Below are 20,891 nucleotides of genomic sequence, written 5' to 3' on the forward strand. Positions count from 1 at the left end.
GAACCAGTAAAGCAAGTGAGTTTGAAGTACAAAGGGGTCACTTACATCACCCCCCCCCCATATTGCTCTGCTTCACTTGCCACCTGTAATATGGCAACGGTAAATTATGTGAAGATTACTAAAGTATTGCATGCAAGGTGGTCTTTCGAGCACTGAGGAAAAAATCACTAGTAGTTAATCTGTTGCGTGGTCCATTGTACCTACCTGCGTGTTTTGGTGCCAAAGCAGGCTATTTTTCGGTTGCCCCATCTTCTATCAAGACCTTTTTGTATTGGCCGTGCCCTGTTGCCACGTACTTGTACTTCTTGCCAGGAAGCTTCTGAGGAAGCTAAACGTGAGGGGAGGAAACGGAAGAAGCTTCAGAGGCTAAAGTACTTACTCCTCTTCCCACACCACCTGCTTCCCCGCTTTCCAAGTGTTTTGCGTGCTTATCCAACTTTCAGTATTTTCAAAGTGGTCTGACTTTGATCCAGTTATTGCACTTCTCCTTTTACACCCGAGGAGGGAGTATGGGGATTTTTATTGTAACAAAGCAAGGTATAGGAGAAGTGAAACTGTACACAGATGATCATCCTGCCACAGATGAGCTCATGTCAAAGAGGAGTGTTAAGTAAGAGCCCTGAAAGAGCACTTGAACTGTTAGCGACCCAAAGGCGTTACAGACGCCATACACGTTTCCATTTATAGGTGATTATTCCAGAATGCTTCCCCACTAGAGCCCTTTCATGCTGCTGAGGCACTGCTTTCCCACAATTTGCAAGAAGCAATATTAGAAGCAAATTCCACACAACAGTTAGTATAGCACCATATGAATAAGCAATTCCTTTCCAAAGGAGCAGCCACACAGGCTCCAGGTTGCCCCCAAGATTCTCTTCACCAGTTTAAACTCTGAGCATCTCCAAAAACAAGTGGATCTCTCACCTTGACATTTTCATCTGTCCTTGGGCTCTCTTTCTGCTCCCACAGGCTTCTCTTATTCACAATGTCTCCAGCCACAATGTCCTAGAAAAAGCATGGACACAGCGGTAGGATTTTGAGCTGCTTTTCTTCCAGCTCATTTGATGATGGTGGTGGTGGTGCTTTTATTTATACCCCACCCATCTAACTGGGTTGCCCCAGACACTCTGGGCAGCTTCCAGCATAATAAAAACACAGCAAATGTCAAACATTAAACATTTCCTGATACAGGGATGCCTTCAGATGTCTTCTTAAAGTTCTGTAGTTGCTTACTGGTTTCACATCTGACAGGAGGGCATTCCACAGGGCGGGCACCACTACCGAGAAGGACCTCTGCCTGGTTCCCCATAAATTCACTTCTTGCAGTGAGGGAACTGCTAGAAGGCCCTCAGAGCTGGACTTCTGTCCATGCTGAACAATGGGGGTAGAGACGCTTCTTCAGGTACACTGGGCCTAAGCCATTTAGGGCTTTGAAGGTCAGCACCAGCACTTTGAATTGTGCTCAGAAGCATACTGGGAGCCTGTATAACAACCTAGGTGTCAACATTTACCACAGGCACCTCCATGCAAAATGCTTTACTAGAACGACAGAACTTTTATGCAATGTATCAGTATGGGAGCCCTGTATTCTGACCCCATTTGATTGAGTGCATCTTTGCACATTAAATCATGTCCATGTAAATGCTTCCTGCAATAAAGTGCATTTTCATTTTTTCTATAACAGCATCAACCTTTTCCAACAGTAGGCTCTTTAAACACAAAGCACAACGGAAGCCCTACCTTACAGGGGGTTGTCTTCACAGAGGTTTGAGCCACTTCCCCTGTCTCCCAGAGGCTTTTCGTGCTGGCCACTGCAGCACTAGTGGAAGGCAGGTCAATGGAAAGCTGACGCACTGGCTTCGGAGACTTGATGGACGTCTGGAAGGGACATACGTAAATTTGAAAGAGCTTCTTACTCTGAACCAATTCACCTCTTTTACAATCGTGTATCAGGCTCTTTCTAAACATATCCAATTGACTCTCATCTCCAAGTACCTACATGAGGCAGAATCTGCATCACAGTGATGCTCCTGCTTAAGTAAGCTCTAATAGAAGGTGGATGTGTTCCTCTCAAAGACAGGAATTGCAATGCACAACCACTTTGTGCCAACAGTGCTCCTGCTGATGGTAGGACAGGCAGGCAGGCAGGGTGCAGGGCAGCTCCTAAACACCTCTAGTGCAGACACTGCCTTCATTTCAGAGACTCCCATAATGAAAACATACACCCAAACAAGCCAGCCAAACTATACCATAGCTGGTAAGACAAGGGTGGAAAATCTGTAGCCAACAGGACAGGAATAGGCAGACTCACTCTCCACAGCCAATGGTTAGGGGTTGATGATGTCTGTCTCAAAGGACATTGGAGTGCACCACCAGGGGTGAAGTCAAACTGCTACATTAGTAGTGCCAAATTAACCTCCCCAGGGTGCAAGGCTGAGCAGTATGTATGGAGGTCCTGGGCTGCTCAGACTTTGGGGTCCATTGGAAAGCAGAGCAATACATCTGGCACCAGCTTGGCTGCAGGAGGGTTGATGTAATTATACACCATCTCATGCACTACAGGTTTCCCATCCTACAGTAGAGGTGCAACAGAACATTGTAACAAGAAAGCATCACATTAGGCCCAACAGAAGTCAGCCACAACCCACACATGTGATAACTGGATAGGAGGTCAGAGGAGGCACCTTCACATGCTGATTCCTAACCTACACCAAGCTGGTAGCACATGCACAGCATCACACATAGGACTTTGCTTGCCACAGAAAACATGACATCTGCAGAGACATGCCAGAATCTGAATCCTATTATGTGCAACAGCAGAAGTACCTAACCAGCTTGCCATCCATTTAGAGCCAATCAAGGCAGGTTCTTCAAAGCAATTAACACATTCCCTAAATCAGGAGTGGAAGGAAACCAGCCTGTACCCTCAGCAAAGTTTTGGACAACTTCATTCACAGAGTCAAGGAGTTTCACCTTACCTCAATGGCATGAGTGTACTGCTCAAGTTTGTCATCAATCTTTGAAACTGGAAGAGGTGGCTGTGTCTTCTTCACACTGTTACTGGAAGGAGAACAAAAAAGACCAATGGAAAGAGGATTTCTCACAAACCTGGGCATTTCAAAGCTAATCCAGCCCAACATGTTCATAGCACCATCTTCCTACTTGCCAGTGATTTTTGGAATACAATAAGAACTAATTGAAGAAAATACTTAACCATGATTTGTTGCAGTAACCCTGGGTTAAGATCCTGAGAATTCAAGGAAACCATGGTTTAGCTTGCTTAATAAGTTCTGCCCCTGCAGAGGACTTGTATAAAGGAGACACCAGCAATACCTGCTTGTCATTGTGCAAGCCTGAACCAAGGTTTAACCATGGTTTGTTCATGGTAAATAGTGGCCTGGCTCACACGTCATACCAAGCCAAACTCTGCTTTAGTAAGAATGTGTGGGTTCCTAGAGAGGAGATCAAGGCTGTTCTGCTCCTCCTGAATGGTTTTGATTCTCCTTGTAGTATAGATCTCACAGACAAGCCATAAGCAATAGGACAAATCTTGGTTACAGCCTGTGGTTATTCTGGGTCAGAATGACCCAGACTAACCTGCTCAGTACAGGAGCAGAACTACCAGGCAAGAGCAAAGTGGCCACAATCTCTGCCCTAGGAACCTGCACATGATTTAGCTTAATGTGATATGTGAACTATCCCAGTATTTAACCTTGTCGAGCACAAACTTTAGTTGCACACCCTGGTTTGTGGCCAGTGTTTTTGGCTAAATATCTAACCAATAATAATAATAATAATAATTTATTATTTGTACCCCGCCCATCTGGCTGGGTTTCCCCAGCCACTCTGGGCGGCTTCCAACAGAGATGAAAAATACACTAAAATGTCACATATTAAAAACTTCCCTGAACAGGGCTGCCTTCAGATGTCTTCTGAATGTCAGGTAGTTGTTTATCGCTTTGACATCTGATGGGAGGGCATTCCACAGGGCGGGCGCCACTACCGAGAAGGCCCTCTGCCTGGTTCCCTGTAACTTGGCCTCTCGCAGTGAGGGAACCGCCAGAAGGCCCTCGGAGCTGGACCTCAGTGTCCGGGCAGAACGATGGGGGAGGAGACGCTCCTTCAGATATACTGGACCGAGGCCATTTAGGGCTTTAAAGGTCAGCACCAACACTTTGAATTGTGCTCGGAAACGTACTGGGAGCCAATGTAGGTCTTTCAAGAATGGTGTTATATGGTCTCGGCGGCCGCTCCCAGTCACCAGTCTAGCTGCCGCATTCTGGATTAGTTGTAGTTTCCGGGTCACCTTCAAAGGTAGCCCCACGTAGAGCGCATTGCAGTAGTCCAAGCGGGAGATAACCAGAGCATGTACCACTCTGGCGAGACAGTCTGCAGGCAGATAGGGTCTCAGCCTACGTACCAGATGGAGCTGGTAAACAGCTGCCCTGGATACAGATTTGACCTGTGCCTCCATGGACAGCTGTGAGTCCAAAATGACTCCCAGGCTGCGCACCTGGTCCTTCAGGGGCACAGTTACCCCATTCAGGACCAGGGAATCCTCCACACCTGCCCGCCTCCTGTCCCCCCAAAACAGTACTTCTGTCTTGTCAGGATTCAACCTCAATCTGTTAGCCGCCATCCATCCTCCAACCGCTTCCAGACACTCACACAGGACCTTCACCGCCTTCACTGGTTCTGATTTAAAAGAGGTAGAGCTGGGTATCATCTGCATACTGATGAACACCCAGCCCAAACCTCCTGATGATCCCTCCCAGCGGCTGCATGTAGATGTTGAAAAGCATGGGGGAGAGGACAGAACCCTGAGGCACCCCACAAGTGAGAGCCCAGGGGTCTGAACACTCATCCCCCCCCCCACTTTCTGAACACGGCCCAGGAGGAAGGAGCGGAACCACTGTATGACAGTGCCCCCAGCTCCCAGCCCCTCAAGACGGTCCAGAAGGATGTCATGGTCGATGGTATCAAACGCCGCTGAGAGATCCAGCAGAACTAGGAAACAGCTCTCACCTTTGTCCCTAGCCCGCCGGAGATCATCAACCAGTGCGACCAAGGCAGTTTCAGTCCCATGATGAGGCCTGAATCCCGACTGGAAGGGATCCAAATGGTCCGCTTCTTCCAGGCGTGCCTGGAGTTGTTCAGCAACCACTCGCTCAATCACCTTGCCCAAGAATGGAAGGTTTGAGACTGGGCGATAATTGGCCATCGTGGCCGCATCTAAAGATGGTTTTTTAAGAAGCGGTTTAATAACCGCCTCTTTCAGCGGGTCTGGGAAGGCTCCCTCACGGAGGGAAGCATTCACCACCCCACGAAGCCCATCGCCCAGTCCTTCCCGGCTAGCTTTTATAAGCCAGGATGGGCAAGGATCCAGGAGACAGGTGGTTAGCTTCACTCGTCCAAGCAGCCTGTCCACATCCTCGGAGGTAACAGATTGGAATTGATCCCACACAACTTGACCAGACAGGACTCTAGCACTCTCCCGCCCCGGCCCTGCTCCCACGGTGGAGTCTACTTCTTCCCGAATCTGAGCGATTTTATCTGCAAAAAACTTTGCAAAATCATTGCAGGAGAACATGTGGCCCGTACTGGGCCCCGATGTTACAGGTGGTTCCGCTAAATTGTGAACCACCTGAAAGAGTCTCCTGCTGCTGTTTTCTGCAGATGCAATAGAGGCGGTGAAGAAAGTCTTCTTCGCCGTCGCTATCGCCACTTGGTAGGCTCGACGTTGAGCTCTAACCTGTGTCCGGTCAGATTCAGAATGAGTTATCCGCCACCGGCGCTCTAGCCGTCTCAACGATTGTTTCATTGCCCTCAGATCCGTGGAAAACCACGGGGCTCTCCGGGCTCCATGCAATCGGAGAGGGCGCTTCGGAGCCAAACAGTCAATAGCCCTGGTTAACTCCACATTCCAGCGGGCCACCAGGGAATCAGCTGAAAGGCCATCAACATGGGATAAAGCATCCCCTACCACTCTCTGGAAACCATTTGGATCCATTAAGTGGCGGGGGCGGACCATCCGAATCGGTCCCACCTCCCTGCAGAGGGGATGGGTCACAGAGAAGTCCAGTTGCACCAGGAAGTGGTCTGACCATGGCACTTCTTTCGTTTCACTTTTACTTAGTATCAGATCACCAACATCCGTAGAGGTAAACACCAGGTCCAAGGCATGTCCGCGGCTATGGGTTGGGCCAGACTTATTCAGGGACAGCCCCATGGAGGCCATGCTTTCCACGAAGTCCCGAGCGGCCCCTTGTAAGGTCGTGTCGGCATGGATGTTAAAATCCCCTAGGACAACCAAGCTAGGTGTCTCCAGGAGAACATCCGCCACGACCTGAAGCAGCTCGGGCAGGGAATCCTTGGTGCAGCGGGGAGGTCGGTACACCAAAAGGAATCCTGTACTGCCCCTATTGCCCAACTTCCAGAACATGCACTCAGAAAACTGGGTCTTCCCAATAGGACGCCTGGTGCAAACTAATGACTTCCTAAAAATCACTGCAACCCCCCCTCCCCGCCCACATGACCTGGGTTGCTGTGCGTAAGAGAAACCTGGTGGACAAGCAGCGGCAAGGACAGGCCTATCTGCTTCATCCAACCAAGTCTCTGTTACACATGCCAGGTCAAGTCCTCCATCCATGATCAAGTCATCGATGGCAGTGGTCTTATGAATCATTGACCTGGCATTGCACAGCAACACTTTCAGGTCATGTGGGTATCCCTTGCTGATTCTAGTATTCATCCGGTCAGGACCAGACCCGGAGGCAGGGATAGTCCTCAGACAACGACTAAACCTGCCTCCTCTGTAATGACATGTCTGAATAAAGAAGCACAAGTCTGAGCAAGTTTTAAGTGTTATGCCCAAGAAAGAGATACACAGCCCAATTATTTGCCCTCAGTATCAAGAAGAATAGATGGTTTGGGGCCAGGTGTTGTGAAGGACCCCACAGCACCCACTTGAACCTGCCTAGGCCTTAAGATCACCCTAAGAGATCCTGCATGCAGGCCAAGATTAATTAGATTAATTAGATTTGTGGGCACTTCTGATGAGTCTTTTTCAGTGGTGGCCCAATATGCCTGGGAAGTTTGATCTACAGATATTAATAATATAGACTATTGCCCCCCCCCTATTTATTAGCTTTTAAAGGGACCTCAATTTGTTGTACTTATTTCAATCTACTTTTAATGACTTGGGTTTTATATCATTTTAAACTGCTGTTTAATTTTGCAAATATAATTAGGCTGTTTTTGTATTTTTATTTTACTATTTATAGAAGCTACGTGGGGATGACTTGGCTCTTAAAGGCAGCATGTAACATGGGAAGTAAGTAAAACAGGCAACCCTGTTTGGGGAAGTATTTAATGTTTGATGTTTCATTGTGTTTTTAATATTCTGTTGGGAGCCGCCCAGAGTGGCTGGGGAAACCCAGCCAGATGCGTGGGGTATAAATAATAAATTACTATTATTATTACTTTCAGCATAGTTGCCTTTAACCCAGTGAAGCACAGCATCAACATTGCATAACTTAAGAATATTCAGTCCTCGGATGGAAGTTACCTTTTCTGTATGGAGCGGTTCAGGGATTCAGTTCTTTCAACGATCTAAATAAAAAACGACAACACATCAGCTTAGTCAGTGGTCTAGAAGATAGATACAACCTTCCTGCTTCCACCCCAAAATGCCAAGCTAAGGCTGGGAAAAGAGAAGAAAAAAAGTGTAACGACTGCCTTTCTCCCACCTGATTTGCACAGTTCTGTACCCTTCTGCTCTTCTAGGTGGTACCTCTGGTTACGTACTTAATTCGTTCCGGAGGTCCGTTCTTAACCTCAAACTGTTCTTAACCTGAAGCACCACTTTAGCTAATGGGGCCTCCCGCTACCACTGCGCCAGCGGAGCACAATTTCTGTTCTCATCCTGAAGCAAAGTTCTTAACCCGAGGTACTATTTCTGGGTTAGCGGAGTCTGTAACCTGAAGCGTATGTAACCTGAAGCATATGTAACCCGAGGTACCACTGTATAGTCCTCCAAATGGGGGGGGGGAGCTGGGGGGGGAGAGACCCAACCTTTGTTTACTGGGATTTCCAGTGTCCTCCTACCTAAGGATTATGATGCATACCTTTACCGTAGGGCTTGAAGGAGGCTGAGACTCTTCCTCTTGGCTGGAAGTGCTTGGAGTTCTTTGCCGTTTTTCTGGTGCCTCTTCCTCCTCATTCCTTCTCCTTTTCTTCTCCTGAAGAGAAAGAATTGGTGGCAATTCAGCAAAGAGAGCTTGTGCAACATTTCCTCTAGGAGTTGTTTTCTACACCTCTGACTATCTTCTCTGCTCTTCCAGTTGCCCTACTCCCTTCTCCAAGTGCAGAACTGGACACAGTGGTCCAGACAGATGACCTCTAACTACTGAAGAATTTCCCAGGATATCAATATTACAGTTCTATTATTGCAGCCTAAAATTACATTAGCCCCCCCTTTTTTGCAGGCTGATTCAACAACAGTTGTAGTCAACTGAGTTACTCAGACCCTTTTCATATGGCCTGCTACCTAACCAGATATTCCCCCATCCTATATCTGTGAATTTCATTTTTATTTTATTGTTTGCCTCACTGCGTAACTTTGCATTTGTGTCTGTTGAAATTATTTTTGCCAGATTCAGATGAGTTTCCCATTCTCTCAAGGTAATTTTGAACTTCATATTTGACATCATCCCATCCCCATGGCTTGCAGTGACAACAGCAGTAGTGTGTACAGCTACAAGACACTGAGGGCCAACAAAAGTTTCCAAGCAGATTTTTGTCTTTCTTTATGTCCTTATTTTGCCCATTTCCCTTGTGGTCCCTGTTGCCTCCATTTTGATTTTAGCCTACTGTAGGCATATGATGACAGAACACATCTGACCTCTTGCATTTTTCTCTCTTCTTCATGCTGATTCTCTTCTGCAACATGCTGTGGTTCCTCTTCGACATCCTCTCTGACATCCTGATTTTCTTCTCTTATACCCACATCTTCAGTAAGCTTTTGCTGCTGATCCAGCTCTGCTTCTTCTTCAAGCTGATCTTGTGAGATGGAACCAGAGGAAAACTTGAGGAAGTTTGAAGGCCCAGGTGCAAACCGGATGAAGATGGGAGACTCCTGATCCAGGTGAATCTGCCCTAGCTTGGCTTCTGCTTCCATCAGATTGCCTTCTTCTTCCTCATAGGAACGCCTTGGTGACCTAGGACTGAAAATTGGCAATGGGAGGAAAGGATAAGAGAAAAGGACAAAGGTATCAGTTAACTTCCTTTTCTTTTAAAAGCAAAGCACCAGCTTTTAATATCTTTAAGATGAGCAGAGCTACAATATGCACAGGAAAGGAAGTTACTAGTTCAAATGACGCCACCAATTTGACTTCTATGTGAAAAACAAAATACAACATTGTGCCAATGAGCTGCCACATAACCATTAATATGGTGAGACACTTGTTTGCATTTCCTTAGTACTCCCCAGAAGCAGAGGCCAGAATGGGAGAGTATATATAGGGGAAAGGCTTTGTGAAGCATCCAGCACAACACATATATGGGAGCCTTGTATTCTGTTAATGAAGTCTACATTCCAGATTTAGCCAAGCCACCTTGACACCCAAATGCAAGTGAAACACAATGTCACTGAGTGTCTCCAAAAATTGCTGCCTGGTGCAATTGTCACCCTCTGCCTAATGGTTAGACTGAATAGGCTAACTCTACCAGGTTCTAAACTGCCCTGTATCAAAAGTAAAAATAGCGAGTCCAGTGGTGCTCCTGATATATTGTTCAAAACAAGGAACTACTATATCTGAAAAACCCAGGACAAAATAGATGAGGGCATTCAGAATAACCAGAATCTGGTGAAGCAGAAGTTATTCAGTTACTGGTAGGATACTTGTGCAATACATCTCAGAGCAAAGATACCCCCTGCTTTGTGGTCCTTCAATGAAAAACAAGGGGGAAATGACATGTGACGCTTTGCTATCCATATCCTACCTTTTGCTGTGGTGGCAGGGGAGAAATGTCAGGCTGCAAGTTTGATGGCAGCAGCAGTACTGGGAGAGAGGATGCTTGACCTCTGGGTCACAGTTGCACTCAAAATCCCTCAAGGAAAACCCCCACAGAACCTCAGCATCATGTATCTTTTCCCTTCAATCCTCTTTCCTCTTCATCTCCTAAACCGAAGCACTATTGCATGGTGGCGCTTGTCTATATTATGACTCTCCTGGATGTAAATGCCAAGCTGAAGTTGATTTAACCTTCCACTGACCCACAATGTCCATACCAAAAACATATGGGAATGTGTGTAGGCACCACGAGAAGTTGTGTTTACACAGTTCCATTGCTGGGCTCTGAGGCAGAGCAGATGTTCCTACTAAAGCAGTGCAAAATATGAGCATGGAAGGTGGACAGGCATTCCAAATTAACCCAATAAATGCTGGTTGTAGCTCTGGCAACCCCTTCCTGTATTTCACATGGAACACAAGGTAAATCCATATCTTCATTTATGTGAATTTGGAACCAGGTGTTAACCACAAACCAAATGCTAGAAATGTAAACCATTAAAACATTGTTTCTTCCTTAGGCAAAGAGTCCTGTTGGCAGTAAAAAGTACCCAAGGCTTACCTATAGGCCCTATGCTTATGAATAATCAATTATAAAGCGGTGCTCACCCCAGGTGCCTCTCAGCATACTACTCATTGCTTTTCTGCTATGCAAAATTGCTAAGAAAATTGCAACTGAATTTCCACACTTTTCTTGGCATGCACTTCTCCCTATGTTTCGTATACACAGTAGTCGTATAGGCAGCATCCATTCTGCTCCATGCTTTTCCTCACTAGTCATGATAACTTTAATTCCAAAGTCACTACTTCAATTAACTGAGGGGTGGGGAGACCACAGCTCTGTGGCAGAGAGAGCACCTGCTTTGCATTTAGAAGGCCCCAGGTGCATCTGTGATGTACCGGGAATCTCAACGCAGGATGGGGGACGACAACGAATGCTGTATAAAGATGAGCATTGCATTCATTACTTATAAGGTACCCCCAAAGCAGTGAAAATAAAAATGTGCACACTGGTTTATAATTCAGTTAAAATGTGGGGCCATGCTCCTAAACACCACCCCAAACCAACGAAGAACCAACAACATTGTGTTTGTATAGGGTTGCCAACAAAGTAAGATGAGAGCTGGCAGCAGCTTCACACACAAGGATCAGGTGAAGCTTTGGAAAGGACAGAAAAAGCCTCATCATAAGAACATAATAGCAGGCTGCTGGATCAGGCCAATGACCCATCTAGTCCAGCATCCTATTCTCACAGAAGGCATCCAGATGCCTATGAGATCCTGCAACCAGGATCTGAGCAAAACAGCACTCACCCCTCCTTTTGTTTTCAGCAGCTGGCATTCAGAAGTATTACTGCCTCTGCGTGTGGAGGCAAAACAGTCACTGTGGCTGGTAGCCATTGATGGACTTTTCGAGCTCCACAATATCCTTTTTGAGTTCAGGTGACCAGCTTAAGGACAGCACATTAAGCTGGTGTTAAGAGGCACATGCCAAAAGTCAGTTACAGAGTTAGCAGCCTCATATTTGTGACCAATAGCACTCAAGTCCATTAGACATTCTCCTCTTGGGAAGCTCCCTGTGATATGAAGCCTACTCTCAACTCGCAAGTAGGACATCTCTATGTATATCCTTCTGTGGACTCCCCCAAGGCCCAATAATCTTAACAATCCTAAAATCCACTGGGGAAAGCTAACTAACAGTTGGAAAGAACAAATTCCCAGGAAATTTATAAAGAATTTATAGTCTTCCCATGTTAAGGCAGTAATAGCATCTCAGAATACATATGGCCTACAACAGATATAATGAAACCTCACAATGCACTTCAGAGTCTGGAGTAACTCTTTTAAAGGACACAAAAGAAAGATTTCACTCTAAATTCCACCCAGAGTCTGGTAAAAGGCCCACTATCAAGAGTCTACTTACACTGGAGCTGTGGCTCTCCCTCAACCTCCAGGAAAACAGGAAGCAAAGCAGAGTCATCTCACCTAAATGTGTTTTCCTAATTAAGGTTTTCAGGACACACCCTCCCTTTCCTTTCCTTTCCTTTCCTTTCCACTGTCCTGCTGCAGGTGTTCCATATTTTCTCTCTCCCAGCTGAAACAGCCTACAAACCCCAGTCATATATATATTTTACAGCAAACAATAAACCCACCATACATGTGTTTACTCAGTGGAACTAATGCAGGAATGTCAAATAAAAATCTGCCTGGGCTGGAAAATTTCTTGATAACGGAAATGGCTTGCAGTAAATCAGATTGTTTTGTCCTGAGAGTGGCCAGGCTACATCCCCTTACCTAGAAGTAAGCCCCATTCAATTGGTGGGCCTTACTTCTTAAGTTCACCTGCACAGAATTGTTACAATTCTTCTGGTGTCTCTGGTTTGACACCAGTTCTTCTGGTTTGTGCGTAAGAGTTTGCCACTTCTTTTGGAGCAACTAAAAAGCATCTCTACCTTTCTTCACAGCATACAGGTGCCACCGGCTGGGCTTCTCTCCAGTCGCCCTGGCATGTCTGCTCTGCTTCCGGCACTCCTTCCCCTGCCCATCTCTGCTTGCGCTGCTCAAGTTTCTGGGACCAATCGCTAAAGCCTTCATCCTCTTCCAATTCTGTAGTCCCAGAAGGCTTACCATCAATCCTGAAACACGGGAGAAAGAAAGAAAGATGTTTAACACAAGGCAAGTTCAGAATAATACACACATTGTTCTGGTCACTGACTTTGTTGACTGTTCTCATTTTAGCTACTGTACCTGTGGGGCCTTCAAATGTTGCATTGGCCCTGTGGCCAATGGTCAGGCTGATGGGAGCTGGAGTGAAACCAGAAGCGGCTGGTGAGTTAGGGCAACTCCACCCTCCTGACTCTGGAATCCCTGCCACTTACCTGGACAGAGCTGTGGGGACACTGTGATTGGGTGGACGCACTGGCAAGAGAGCTGGATTGGCTCGGCTGGTACACCCGCTCAGCCCCAACTGCAGTGCCACTGAGCCTTCATACCATCATTCCCCTCACAGAGGTACAATTTCCAGAGGGATTGTTTAAAGGGTATATAAATTCAATAAATAATATTTTTTTTCTGCAAGGGGAGTAGGAGTCTCTTTTCTCAGCACCCTTTACAAATTAGAGTTCCCCTGATAAGCTACGACTGCTTAAAGTGGTATGAGACTGCTTTAAATCTATAGTGCAGATGGAGTCCTGATTAGTGACAAGAAACACAACCATTCCACTCTCAAGCTCATGCCATTTTGTGAAATTTTAGGTTTTAGCTCTTTGAAGACTATGCAGTCTCCTTTTCAGGATGTCAACACACACACAAACGAGGGGGGAGAGAGAGGGGGGTTAACCATCTATACAAAAGCATCTGTAGCAATGCTGCACTATTTCTGAATATTGCAGTACAGATTTAGTCAGTGGGTTTTGTTTAAGTCATGAAATAGCGGTCTAGTATCTGCTGCAGCCAAGCTACTGTCCTTTCTCCCCATGAATTATGTTGGGACTCACACACCTGCCATTGACAACAAATTTGGGGTTTGTCTAAGATGCACAAACTTCTGGGTTTTCCTTTGAAAAAAAAAGCTCAACAATTTTGGGGTCCTCCTAAAAAAAGCTTAATCCCTAGTTTAAAGGTAATTGGGGGATGTTTTCACTGATTGTTTACAAAAGCCCTTACAAAGCATCAATGTGATTTGGTATAGAAACTCACAACGGAGATTAATTTCTAGGACTCTGCCTATGCTTGGTGCTTTGTAATTTGCTGCTGGCTATAAGGTTTGTGTGCAGTCAAAAGTAGGCTCTGATCAATCCTGTTGGTTTCAGTGGGAGGGATAAGCAGCACAATTCTATGCATGTTTACTCAGATGCATGCCCCACTGTCTTCTCTGGGGTTTATTCTCAGGAAACTGCAGAGAGAATTGCAGCTTAAGTCTCCAAATGATACCAGTAGGAGTTTGAAATATATAACTTGGGCTGTTGCTATGTGTTTATTGGTCACAACAGTTATTTGCTGGTGCAGGAGAAAATTGATCTTGCTCTGTTCTTTTGAGAGCTCATGTGATGGCAGAAGTTCCACAAATACAATATAGTTTATCAGCAAACTGAGTCTAGATCATCTGACTCAAGGATTATTTTAAAAAATCAGTGAGAGTTTCCTGTTGGCTTCAAAGTGCAGAAAGGTGTCCTTAAAATATATTCCAACATTTTATCCAAGTGATTCCTAATTAGCTGGCAGGCAAACCATCCCACTGCACCACCAGCAATAAGTATTGAGGTAATTCACACTAAGAATACAGTCTGAAACAATATAAAGCATCCTACATTCTTTTTTTGGGGGGAGAGACTTGAGGGTGGGGAACTGAACTTTAGATGTCTCTTATGCTTTTAATGTTAAGGATTGTGTATATGTTAACACAGAGAAAATAATCTCTTCCATCCATTAATAAAGGAAGAGAGGGAAAGGAGCACTTATACCCAACTGGCAAGAGTCCGTCATTTGGCCTTTGGAGTATACAGACTGCATTCCAAAGCTATGATCAAACACAGCGGCTGCAATTTAATACAAAGATGCACAAACTCCTAGGCCAGAGTTAACCAAAAGGAAAATAAGTAAACGGGGATGTGAGAGAGTTGCTTAGAACCTCTTACACTGTTTTTGTTTTTCACAGGCTTCCTTCACTACCTGAGCCTGACTGCTTTTAGAATGAAAGATCTACCAACAGCAGACAGGCGCAATTTAAGGCACTCACAGTGCCTGTTTGATTCGAAACAGTTATGGAAATGCAAAATGATTCCGTAGTTGAGATGCTGCTCTTCCTCACTTCCGGAGGCGGCGCGAAGGGTAATGGCTGCCCTTTCCTAACTGGGAAGGGAGCTCCGTCCGAGAACGGGTCGTCCGCTACGGCGAAGCGGAGACCCACATCGGAAAACTGCAGGCAGCAGAAGCCTGCAGTCTTGGGACCCGGCGGGCGCCAGGCGCAGCCCCCAAAACGTTGAAGGAACCCCGTAAGGGGCTCCGGATCGCGGAGGAGGCTGCGGCGCTGAGGGTCGTTCCGCAATCGGCGGAGTGAAGCCGCGGAGCCGTTGCCGGTGAGCGCTGACCTTTCTTCTTGTGACTGCTAAAACTGGAAAGGAAGAAATTCGTGAGTAAATGGGACTTATACTTTTAACACCCCGAAAACCCTGAAATTGGCTGAAAGCGGATTGACGATAAACAGGAAGTCCGTCTTCCGCTAACACTGAACTTGAAAGCAAAGAGCAGGAGGAGTGGAGACAAAGAGCCAATTTTCAAACTGACAGATCTGGCACCTATTTAACTATCGCATTGGGTGGATTAAGGACTAAAATTTGCTACTTTTTATTGGACCTATATGGAAACAAAGATACCTCTCTTCTGTCTGGCTTTTGGATACAATTAAAAGAAAGAACCCAGGCGCGGGTTTTGCCTGAGTAAGTGGCTGTCAGCCTGCAAAGCTGGATACTTAGATTCAGAACTTTGAAACATTCTGAGCTTGAACTGGTAACTTTGAAACTTTGGCTGTCTAAGCACTGATGGAAATATTGATGGGTTTTTAAGCCCTAACCCTGCCAAAATTTATATTGTGGAGATCTTTGGACATTGAACTGTACTTATTGATTTGATTTGATTTGATTTGGATATCTCTCTCCCTAAAGACATTATAAGCTCCCCCTAGAGGCATTGGGAATTAAAGCAGTGACTTTAATTTACTTTCTCTTTCCCGGCCTCCTGTTTGAATGTGAACATCTGGGTTGTTGCTTTCTCATGGGAACATTCAAAGTTGACCTTGGCTTATAGATAGCTCTGGAATGAGTGGAACAAGAAAAAAAGGGGGAAGAACAAAACAAGCTACTCTAACGTTATCTGCAGTCTCGCAGCGTAGATCATCTGTGCCCACTTTACCTTCTACTTTACCTCCTGAGGCAGAAGCGGCCTCCCTTCTTCAGTCAGGGGAGGGGGAGACTGAGGAACTGCAATTGGAAGAAATGGCCACAGGAGGAAGTGGCTCTATTTTGGAAAAGATCTTTGAAAAATTGGAGGCTCTGGACAAAAAAGTTGATCAGCAAACAGCAAAAATTGACCAAAACACAGAAAGCCTGAACAGACTAACTGGACAAGTTGCACAGAATGCTCAATCTATTGGAGAACTAAAAGAGGCTGTAGGTGAAAATCGGAAATTGGCTGAGGAGACCAGCCAAAGAGTGGGCCAGCTTGAAAAAGAAGTGAGACCACTCAGCAAACAAGTAGGGGAACATCAGATTTACTTTTCTATGACAGAACTTCGGAACAGGGAGGCCAACTTGAGGATACGTTCATTACCAGAAGTGGAAGAAGGCAACCTAGTCGAATTTTTAACTAAAGAATTCTCCAAGTTTTGGAATTTACAAGAAGAAGATTTTAAAATTGTATCTGCTTTTAGACTTGGAAGGCTTATAAGAAAAGAGAAACCCAGAGATTGCCTGATAATATTGAGATCAAAGGAGGAAAGGGACAAGATTTTGGGCCTGCACTACGGGAAGTCACTGGACATTTTGGACAGAAGAATTGAAATTTACAAAGATATTCCTAAACAGCTATTAGATCTCAGAGCAGAATACCAGGAACTAGCAAAACTGTTAAGGAGCAATTCGATTATCTTCAGGTGGGAGTTCCCTCAAGGAATATCGTTTACTTTTAGAGGGAGAAAGATTAAAATCAGAACATTAGAGGACAGAGACAAATTTTTGGCGGCACACGGAGAGGATCTTCACAAAGGACTTGGACTGCCTTCAGGGCCTGAGCCTTCAGGGGGAACAGCACCCTCAGATCCTGAAAACTCGGAAAATAAAGCACTCCCACAGCAAGAATAACCAGATTTTTTCAGGATGTCTCTGCAACTTTTGAGTTGGAATATAAATGGCTGTAACATCCCAGAAAAAAGGAAAAAATTTTTTCACATATTAAGAAAGGAACAATTGGACATTATTTGCCTACAAGAAACACATGTGACTAGGCTCCACAGAAAAGTGCTAATAAATAAGAGACTTGGTCAGGAATTTATATCTTCGGACAATGTCAAAAAAAGAGGTGTGGTGATTTATGCAAAAGAGAGCCTGTCACCTAAATTTCTGTTTAAAGATGAACATGGCAGAATCCTAGCAATAGAAATACAGTTCCAAGGCGAAAAAATTTTGATATTAGGAATTTATGCACCAAATGAAGGAAAATCGGAATTTTACAAGAAATTGCATGAGACTATGCTGGACTATCTGGACTATGACAACATCATCATGATGGGAGATATGAATGGAGTTGCTTCAACAAACATGGATAAGTCACAGAATCAAAATGTTACTAAAAACGGAAGATTACCAAAGACTTTCTTTGAAATGACAGACAATATGGACTGGATTGACATTTGGAGAGTGAGAAACCCCTTGGGAAGGGAAGGAACATTTTTCTCTGAGGCCCAGATGACATGGACAAGAATCGACCAAATATGGATAACTAGAGGCCTGGCTCCAAAGATCAGAAAGGTGGAAATATGCCCAAGGACATGCTCTGACCACAATGCCCTGAGAATGGATATGATATTGACTTCAACAGGTTCCTTCAGATGGAAGATGAATGATGGCCTGTTTAGAGACCAAGAGATTATCAAGAAGGCCCAAAAAGCACTAAAGGACTATTTTGAGATTAATATGAATACTACAATTGAAAAAAGAACTATCTGGGACGCGAGCAAGGCTGTAATGAGGGGGTTGCTGATACAACAGAATACGATAAAGAAAAGAAAGCAAAACGAAAAGAAAGATAAAATTTTGGAAAGAATTAAGGAATTAGAGAAGAAGTTAAGATCTAATCCAAAATCCCAGCCGATTCTAAGAGAAATCAAACTTCATCAAGCACAATATTCAACATTGATAAACCAGGAAATAGAATGGAAAATTAAGTTAATGAGACAAAAAACTTTTGAATCGGCAGATAAATGTGGAAAACTGCTAGCCTGGCAGTTGAAGAGGCGACAAAAGTTAAATACAGTGACAAATTTAGAGATAGAAGGAAGGAATATCCAGAACCCCGGAGAGATTAGAAAGTGCTTCCAGAGATACTTTAAAAAATTATATACCCAAGGGCCACAAGACGAAACCGAGATTAAACGATTCTTGGCATCAAATGGACTAGCAAAACTCTCAGAAGAAAATAGAACAATTTTAAATGGCAAGATAACACGACAGGAGATTGAGCAGGCCATCCAGAATATGAAACAGGGCAAATCGCCAGGACCTGACGGGCTGACCTCCAAGTATTATAAGACATTGAAAGACTATTTGATACAACCACTAATGGAGGTCAGCAATGAAATCATGGAGGGAAAGAAGGCGCCGGAATCGTGGAAGGAGGCTTTTATCACATTGATACCAAAATCGGAAACTGAAAAGAACCAACTCAAGAACTACCGCCCCATCTCCCTTTTGAATGTGGATTACAAAATATTTGCAGATGTTTTGGCAAGTAGATTCAAGAGGGTTTTAAACAAAGTAATTCATAAGGACCAGGCAGGCTTTCTCCCAGGTAGACATATGTATGCCAACACTAGGAATATTATAGACATATTGGAACTCTTACAAACAAATATAAATACAAGAGCAGTTTTAATCTTCATAGATGCGGAGAAGGCCTTTGACAACATTTCCTGGAAGTTTATGAAGGGGAATTTAAAAGAAATGGGAGTGGGGCGGGGGTTTGAAAATGGGATTGATGCAATATATTCAGAACAGAAAGCAAAATTGATAGTTAACAATGTGGTTACAGAAGAGTTTAAAATTGAGAAAGGGACACGACAAGGCTGCCCGATCTCCCCGTTACTGTTTATTTCAGTCCTGGAAGTGCTCCTGAACATGATTAGAGGGGACCAGCGGGTGGAAGGGATTCAGGTCGGAATGAAACAATACAAGCTTAAAGCCTTTGCAGATGATCTAGTTTTAACACTACAGGAGCCAGAATCTAGTACGAAAAGAGTTTTACAACTGATTCATGACTTTGGTCGAGTGGCTGGATTTAAACTAAACAAGCAAAAAACTAAGGTGTTGGGGAAAAACCTGACGGACACTGAGTCGGAACGGTTTCAGAGAGAGACAGAGTTGACTGTGGTTAAGAAAGTGAAATACCTAGGGGTAAACATTACAGCTAAAAATTTGAGTCTGTTTAAAGACAATTATGAAAAATGCTGGTCTGAAATTAAGAGGGACTTGGATAGCTGGTCAAAACTAAAACTTTCCTTGTTAGGACGAATAGCTGCCATCAAGATGAATGTATTGCCAAAAATGTTGTTTTTATTTCAGACACTGCAGATTGTTGACAAAACGGAGTGCTTCCGGAAGTGGCAAAAAGATATCTCCAAATTTGTCTGGCAGGGCAAAAAGCCCAGAATTAAGTATAAGATATTAACAGACGCAAAAGAAAGAGGGGGCTTTGCCCTGCCAGACTTAAAACTGTACTATGAAGCCGCAGCTTTCTGCTGGCTAAAAGATTGGCTACTTCTTGAGGACACGGACGTGTTAGATTTGGAAGGTTTTAACAACGCATTTGGGTGGCATGCATACCTATGGTACGACAAGGCTAAGATTTATAAGGTTTTCAAGAACCATATTGTCAGAAAAGCAATATTTAATGTTTGGACTAAATACAAAGACTTACTAGAGAACAAAACACCGAGGTGGCTGTCCCCTCTGGAGGCTAAGGCCTTAAAAAGACCCAATATGGAGGCCAGATGGCCGAAATATTGGGAAATAATAGAAAAAGATGGAAATAATTGGAAACTGCAGAGTTTGGAAAAAATGAAAGGTAAAGTGCGAGACTGGCTACATTATGCTCAGATTCAAGAAATTTTCAAGAATGATAAAAAGTTAGGATTCCAGGTGGAGAAATCGAAATTGGAAACAGAACTGTTAGAACCTAAGACGAGGGTATTGTCAAAAATGTATAACTTGCTGCTGAAATGGAATACACAAGACGAAACAGTGAAATCGGCCATGATAAAGTGGGCACAGGATGTTGGGCATAATATTATGTTTGAGGACTGGGAAAGGTTGTGGACCACCGGGCTGAACTTCACTGCATGTAATGCACTGAAGGAAAATGTAATGAAAATGATATATAGGTGGTACATGACCCCAGTGAAACTGGCCAAAATATACCATTCGTCTGAGAATAAATGTTGGAAATGTAAGGAAAATGAAGGAACATTCTTTCACCTCTGGTGGACTTGCCCTAAAGTGAAGGCCTTTTGGGAAATGATATACAATGAGTTAAAAAAGGTGTTTAAGTATACCTTTATCAAGAAACCAGAGGCCTTCCTTCTGGGTATGGTCGGCCAGTATGTGTTAAAGAAAGATAGAACATTTTTCATGTATGCTACAACGGCGGCAAGGATACTCATCGCTAAGAATTGGAAAACCCAAGATCTACCCACGCTGGAAGAATGGCAGATGCAGCTGATGGACTATATGCAACTAGCCGAGATGACAGGCAGAATCCGCGACCAGGGAGAAGAAAGGAGTGAAGAAGACTGGAAGAAATTTAAGATTTACTTACAAAAGCATTGTAATTTGGTTGAATGCTAACAAGGTTGCCAGATCAAAGATAATTGTCTATCACTAAATCATATTTTATAAGTTATATTTTGAGTTTAAACAAAATTATTGAGTTTGTGAACATTTAATAATTTGTTTTGAAAAATTTTATTTTTAAATGTGCAAGTGGAAGCGGGAGGCGTGAGGGAGTCTATGACAGAATGAAAAGATGTTAACAAAGGTATCATTTGTTAAATATGTAT

The 20,891-nt window shown here is 44.3% G+C and overlaps 1 protein-coding gene across 4 annotated transcripts in view; it reads right to left on the bottom strand.

Annotated features, from left to right (window-relative positions):
• Positions 1-20,891, bottom strand: part of LSP1 (lymphocyte specific protein 1) — a 94,345-nt gene that overhangs the window by 11,955 nt on the left and 61,499 nt on the right. For 2 of the 4 annotated variants that reach the window (XM_083722341.1, XM_083722342.1), the window contains exons 3-10: positions 12,520-12,702; positions 8,900-9,221; positions 8,124-8,237; positions 7,565-7,608; positions 2,976-3,057; positions 1,738-1,875; positions 922-1,002; positions 205-328 (exon numbers count right to left, since the gene is read on the bottom strand). In XM_083722341.1, coding sequence (XP_083578467.1) covers positions 230-328; positions 922-1,002; positions 1,738-1,875; positions 2,976-3,057; positions 7,565-7,608; positions 8,124-8,237; positions 8,900-9,221; positions 12,520-12,702 — 1,063 coding nt within the window. In that variant the 3' untranslated portion in view covers positions 205-229. Of the gene's footprint in view, positions 1-204; positions 329-921; positions 1,039-1,314; positions 1,876-2,975; positions 3,058-7,564; positions 7,609-8,123; positions 8,238-8,899; positions 9,222-12,519; positions 14,863-20,891 lie in introns of all 4 variants that reach the window. The other 2 variants (XR_014560174.1, XM_083722343.1) reach the window with 2 other exon arrangements.

This window comes from Podarcis gaigeae, assembly GCF_964106915.1.
Source record: "Podarcis gaigeae genome assembly, chromosome: 1".
NCBI lineage: Eukaryota > Metazoa > Chordata > Lepidosauria > Squamata > Lacertidae > Podarcis > Podarcis gaigeae.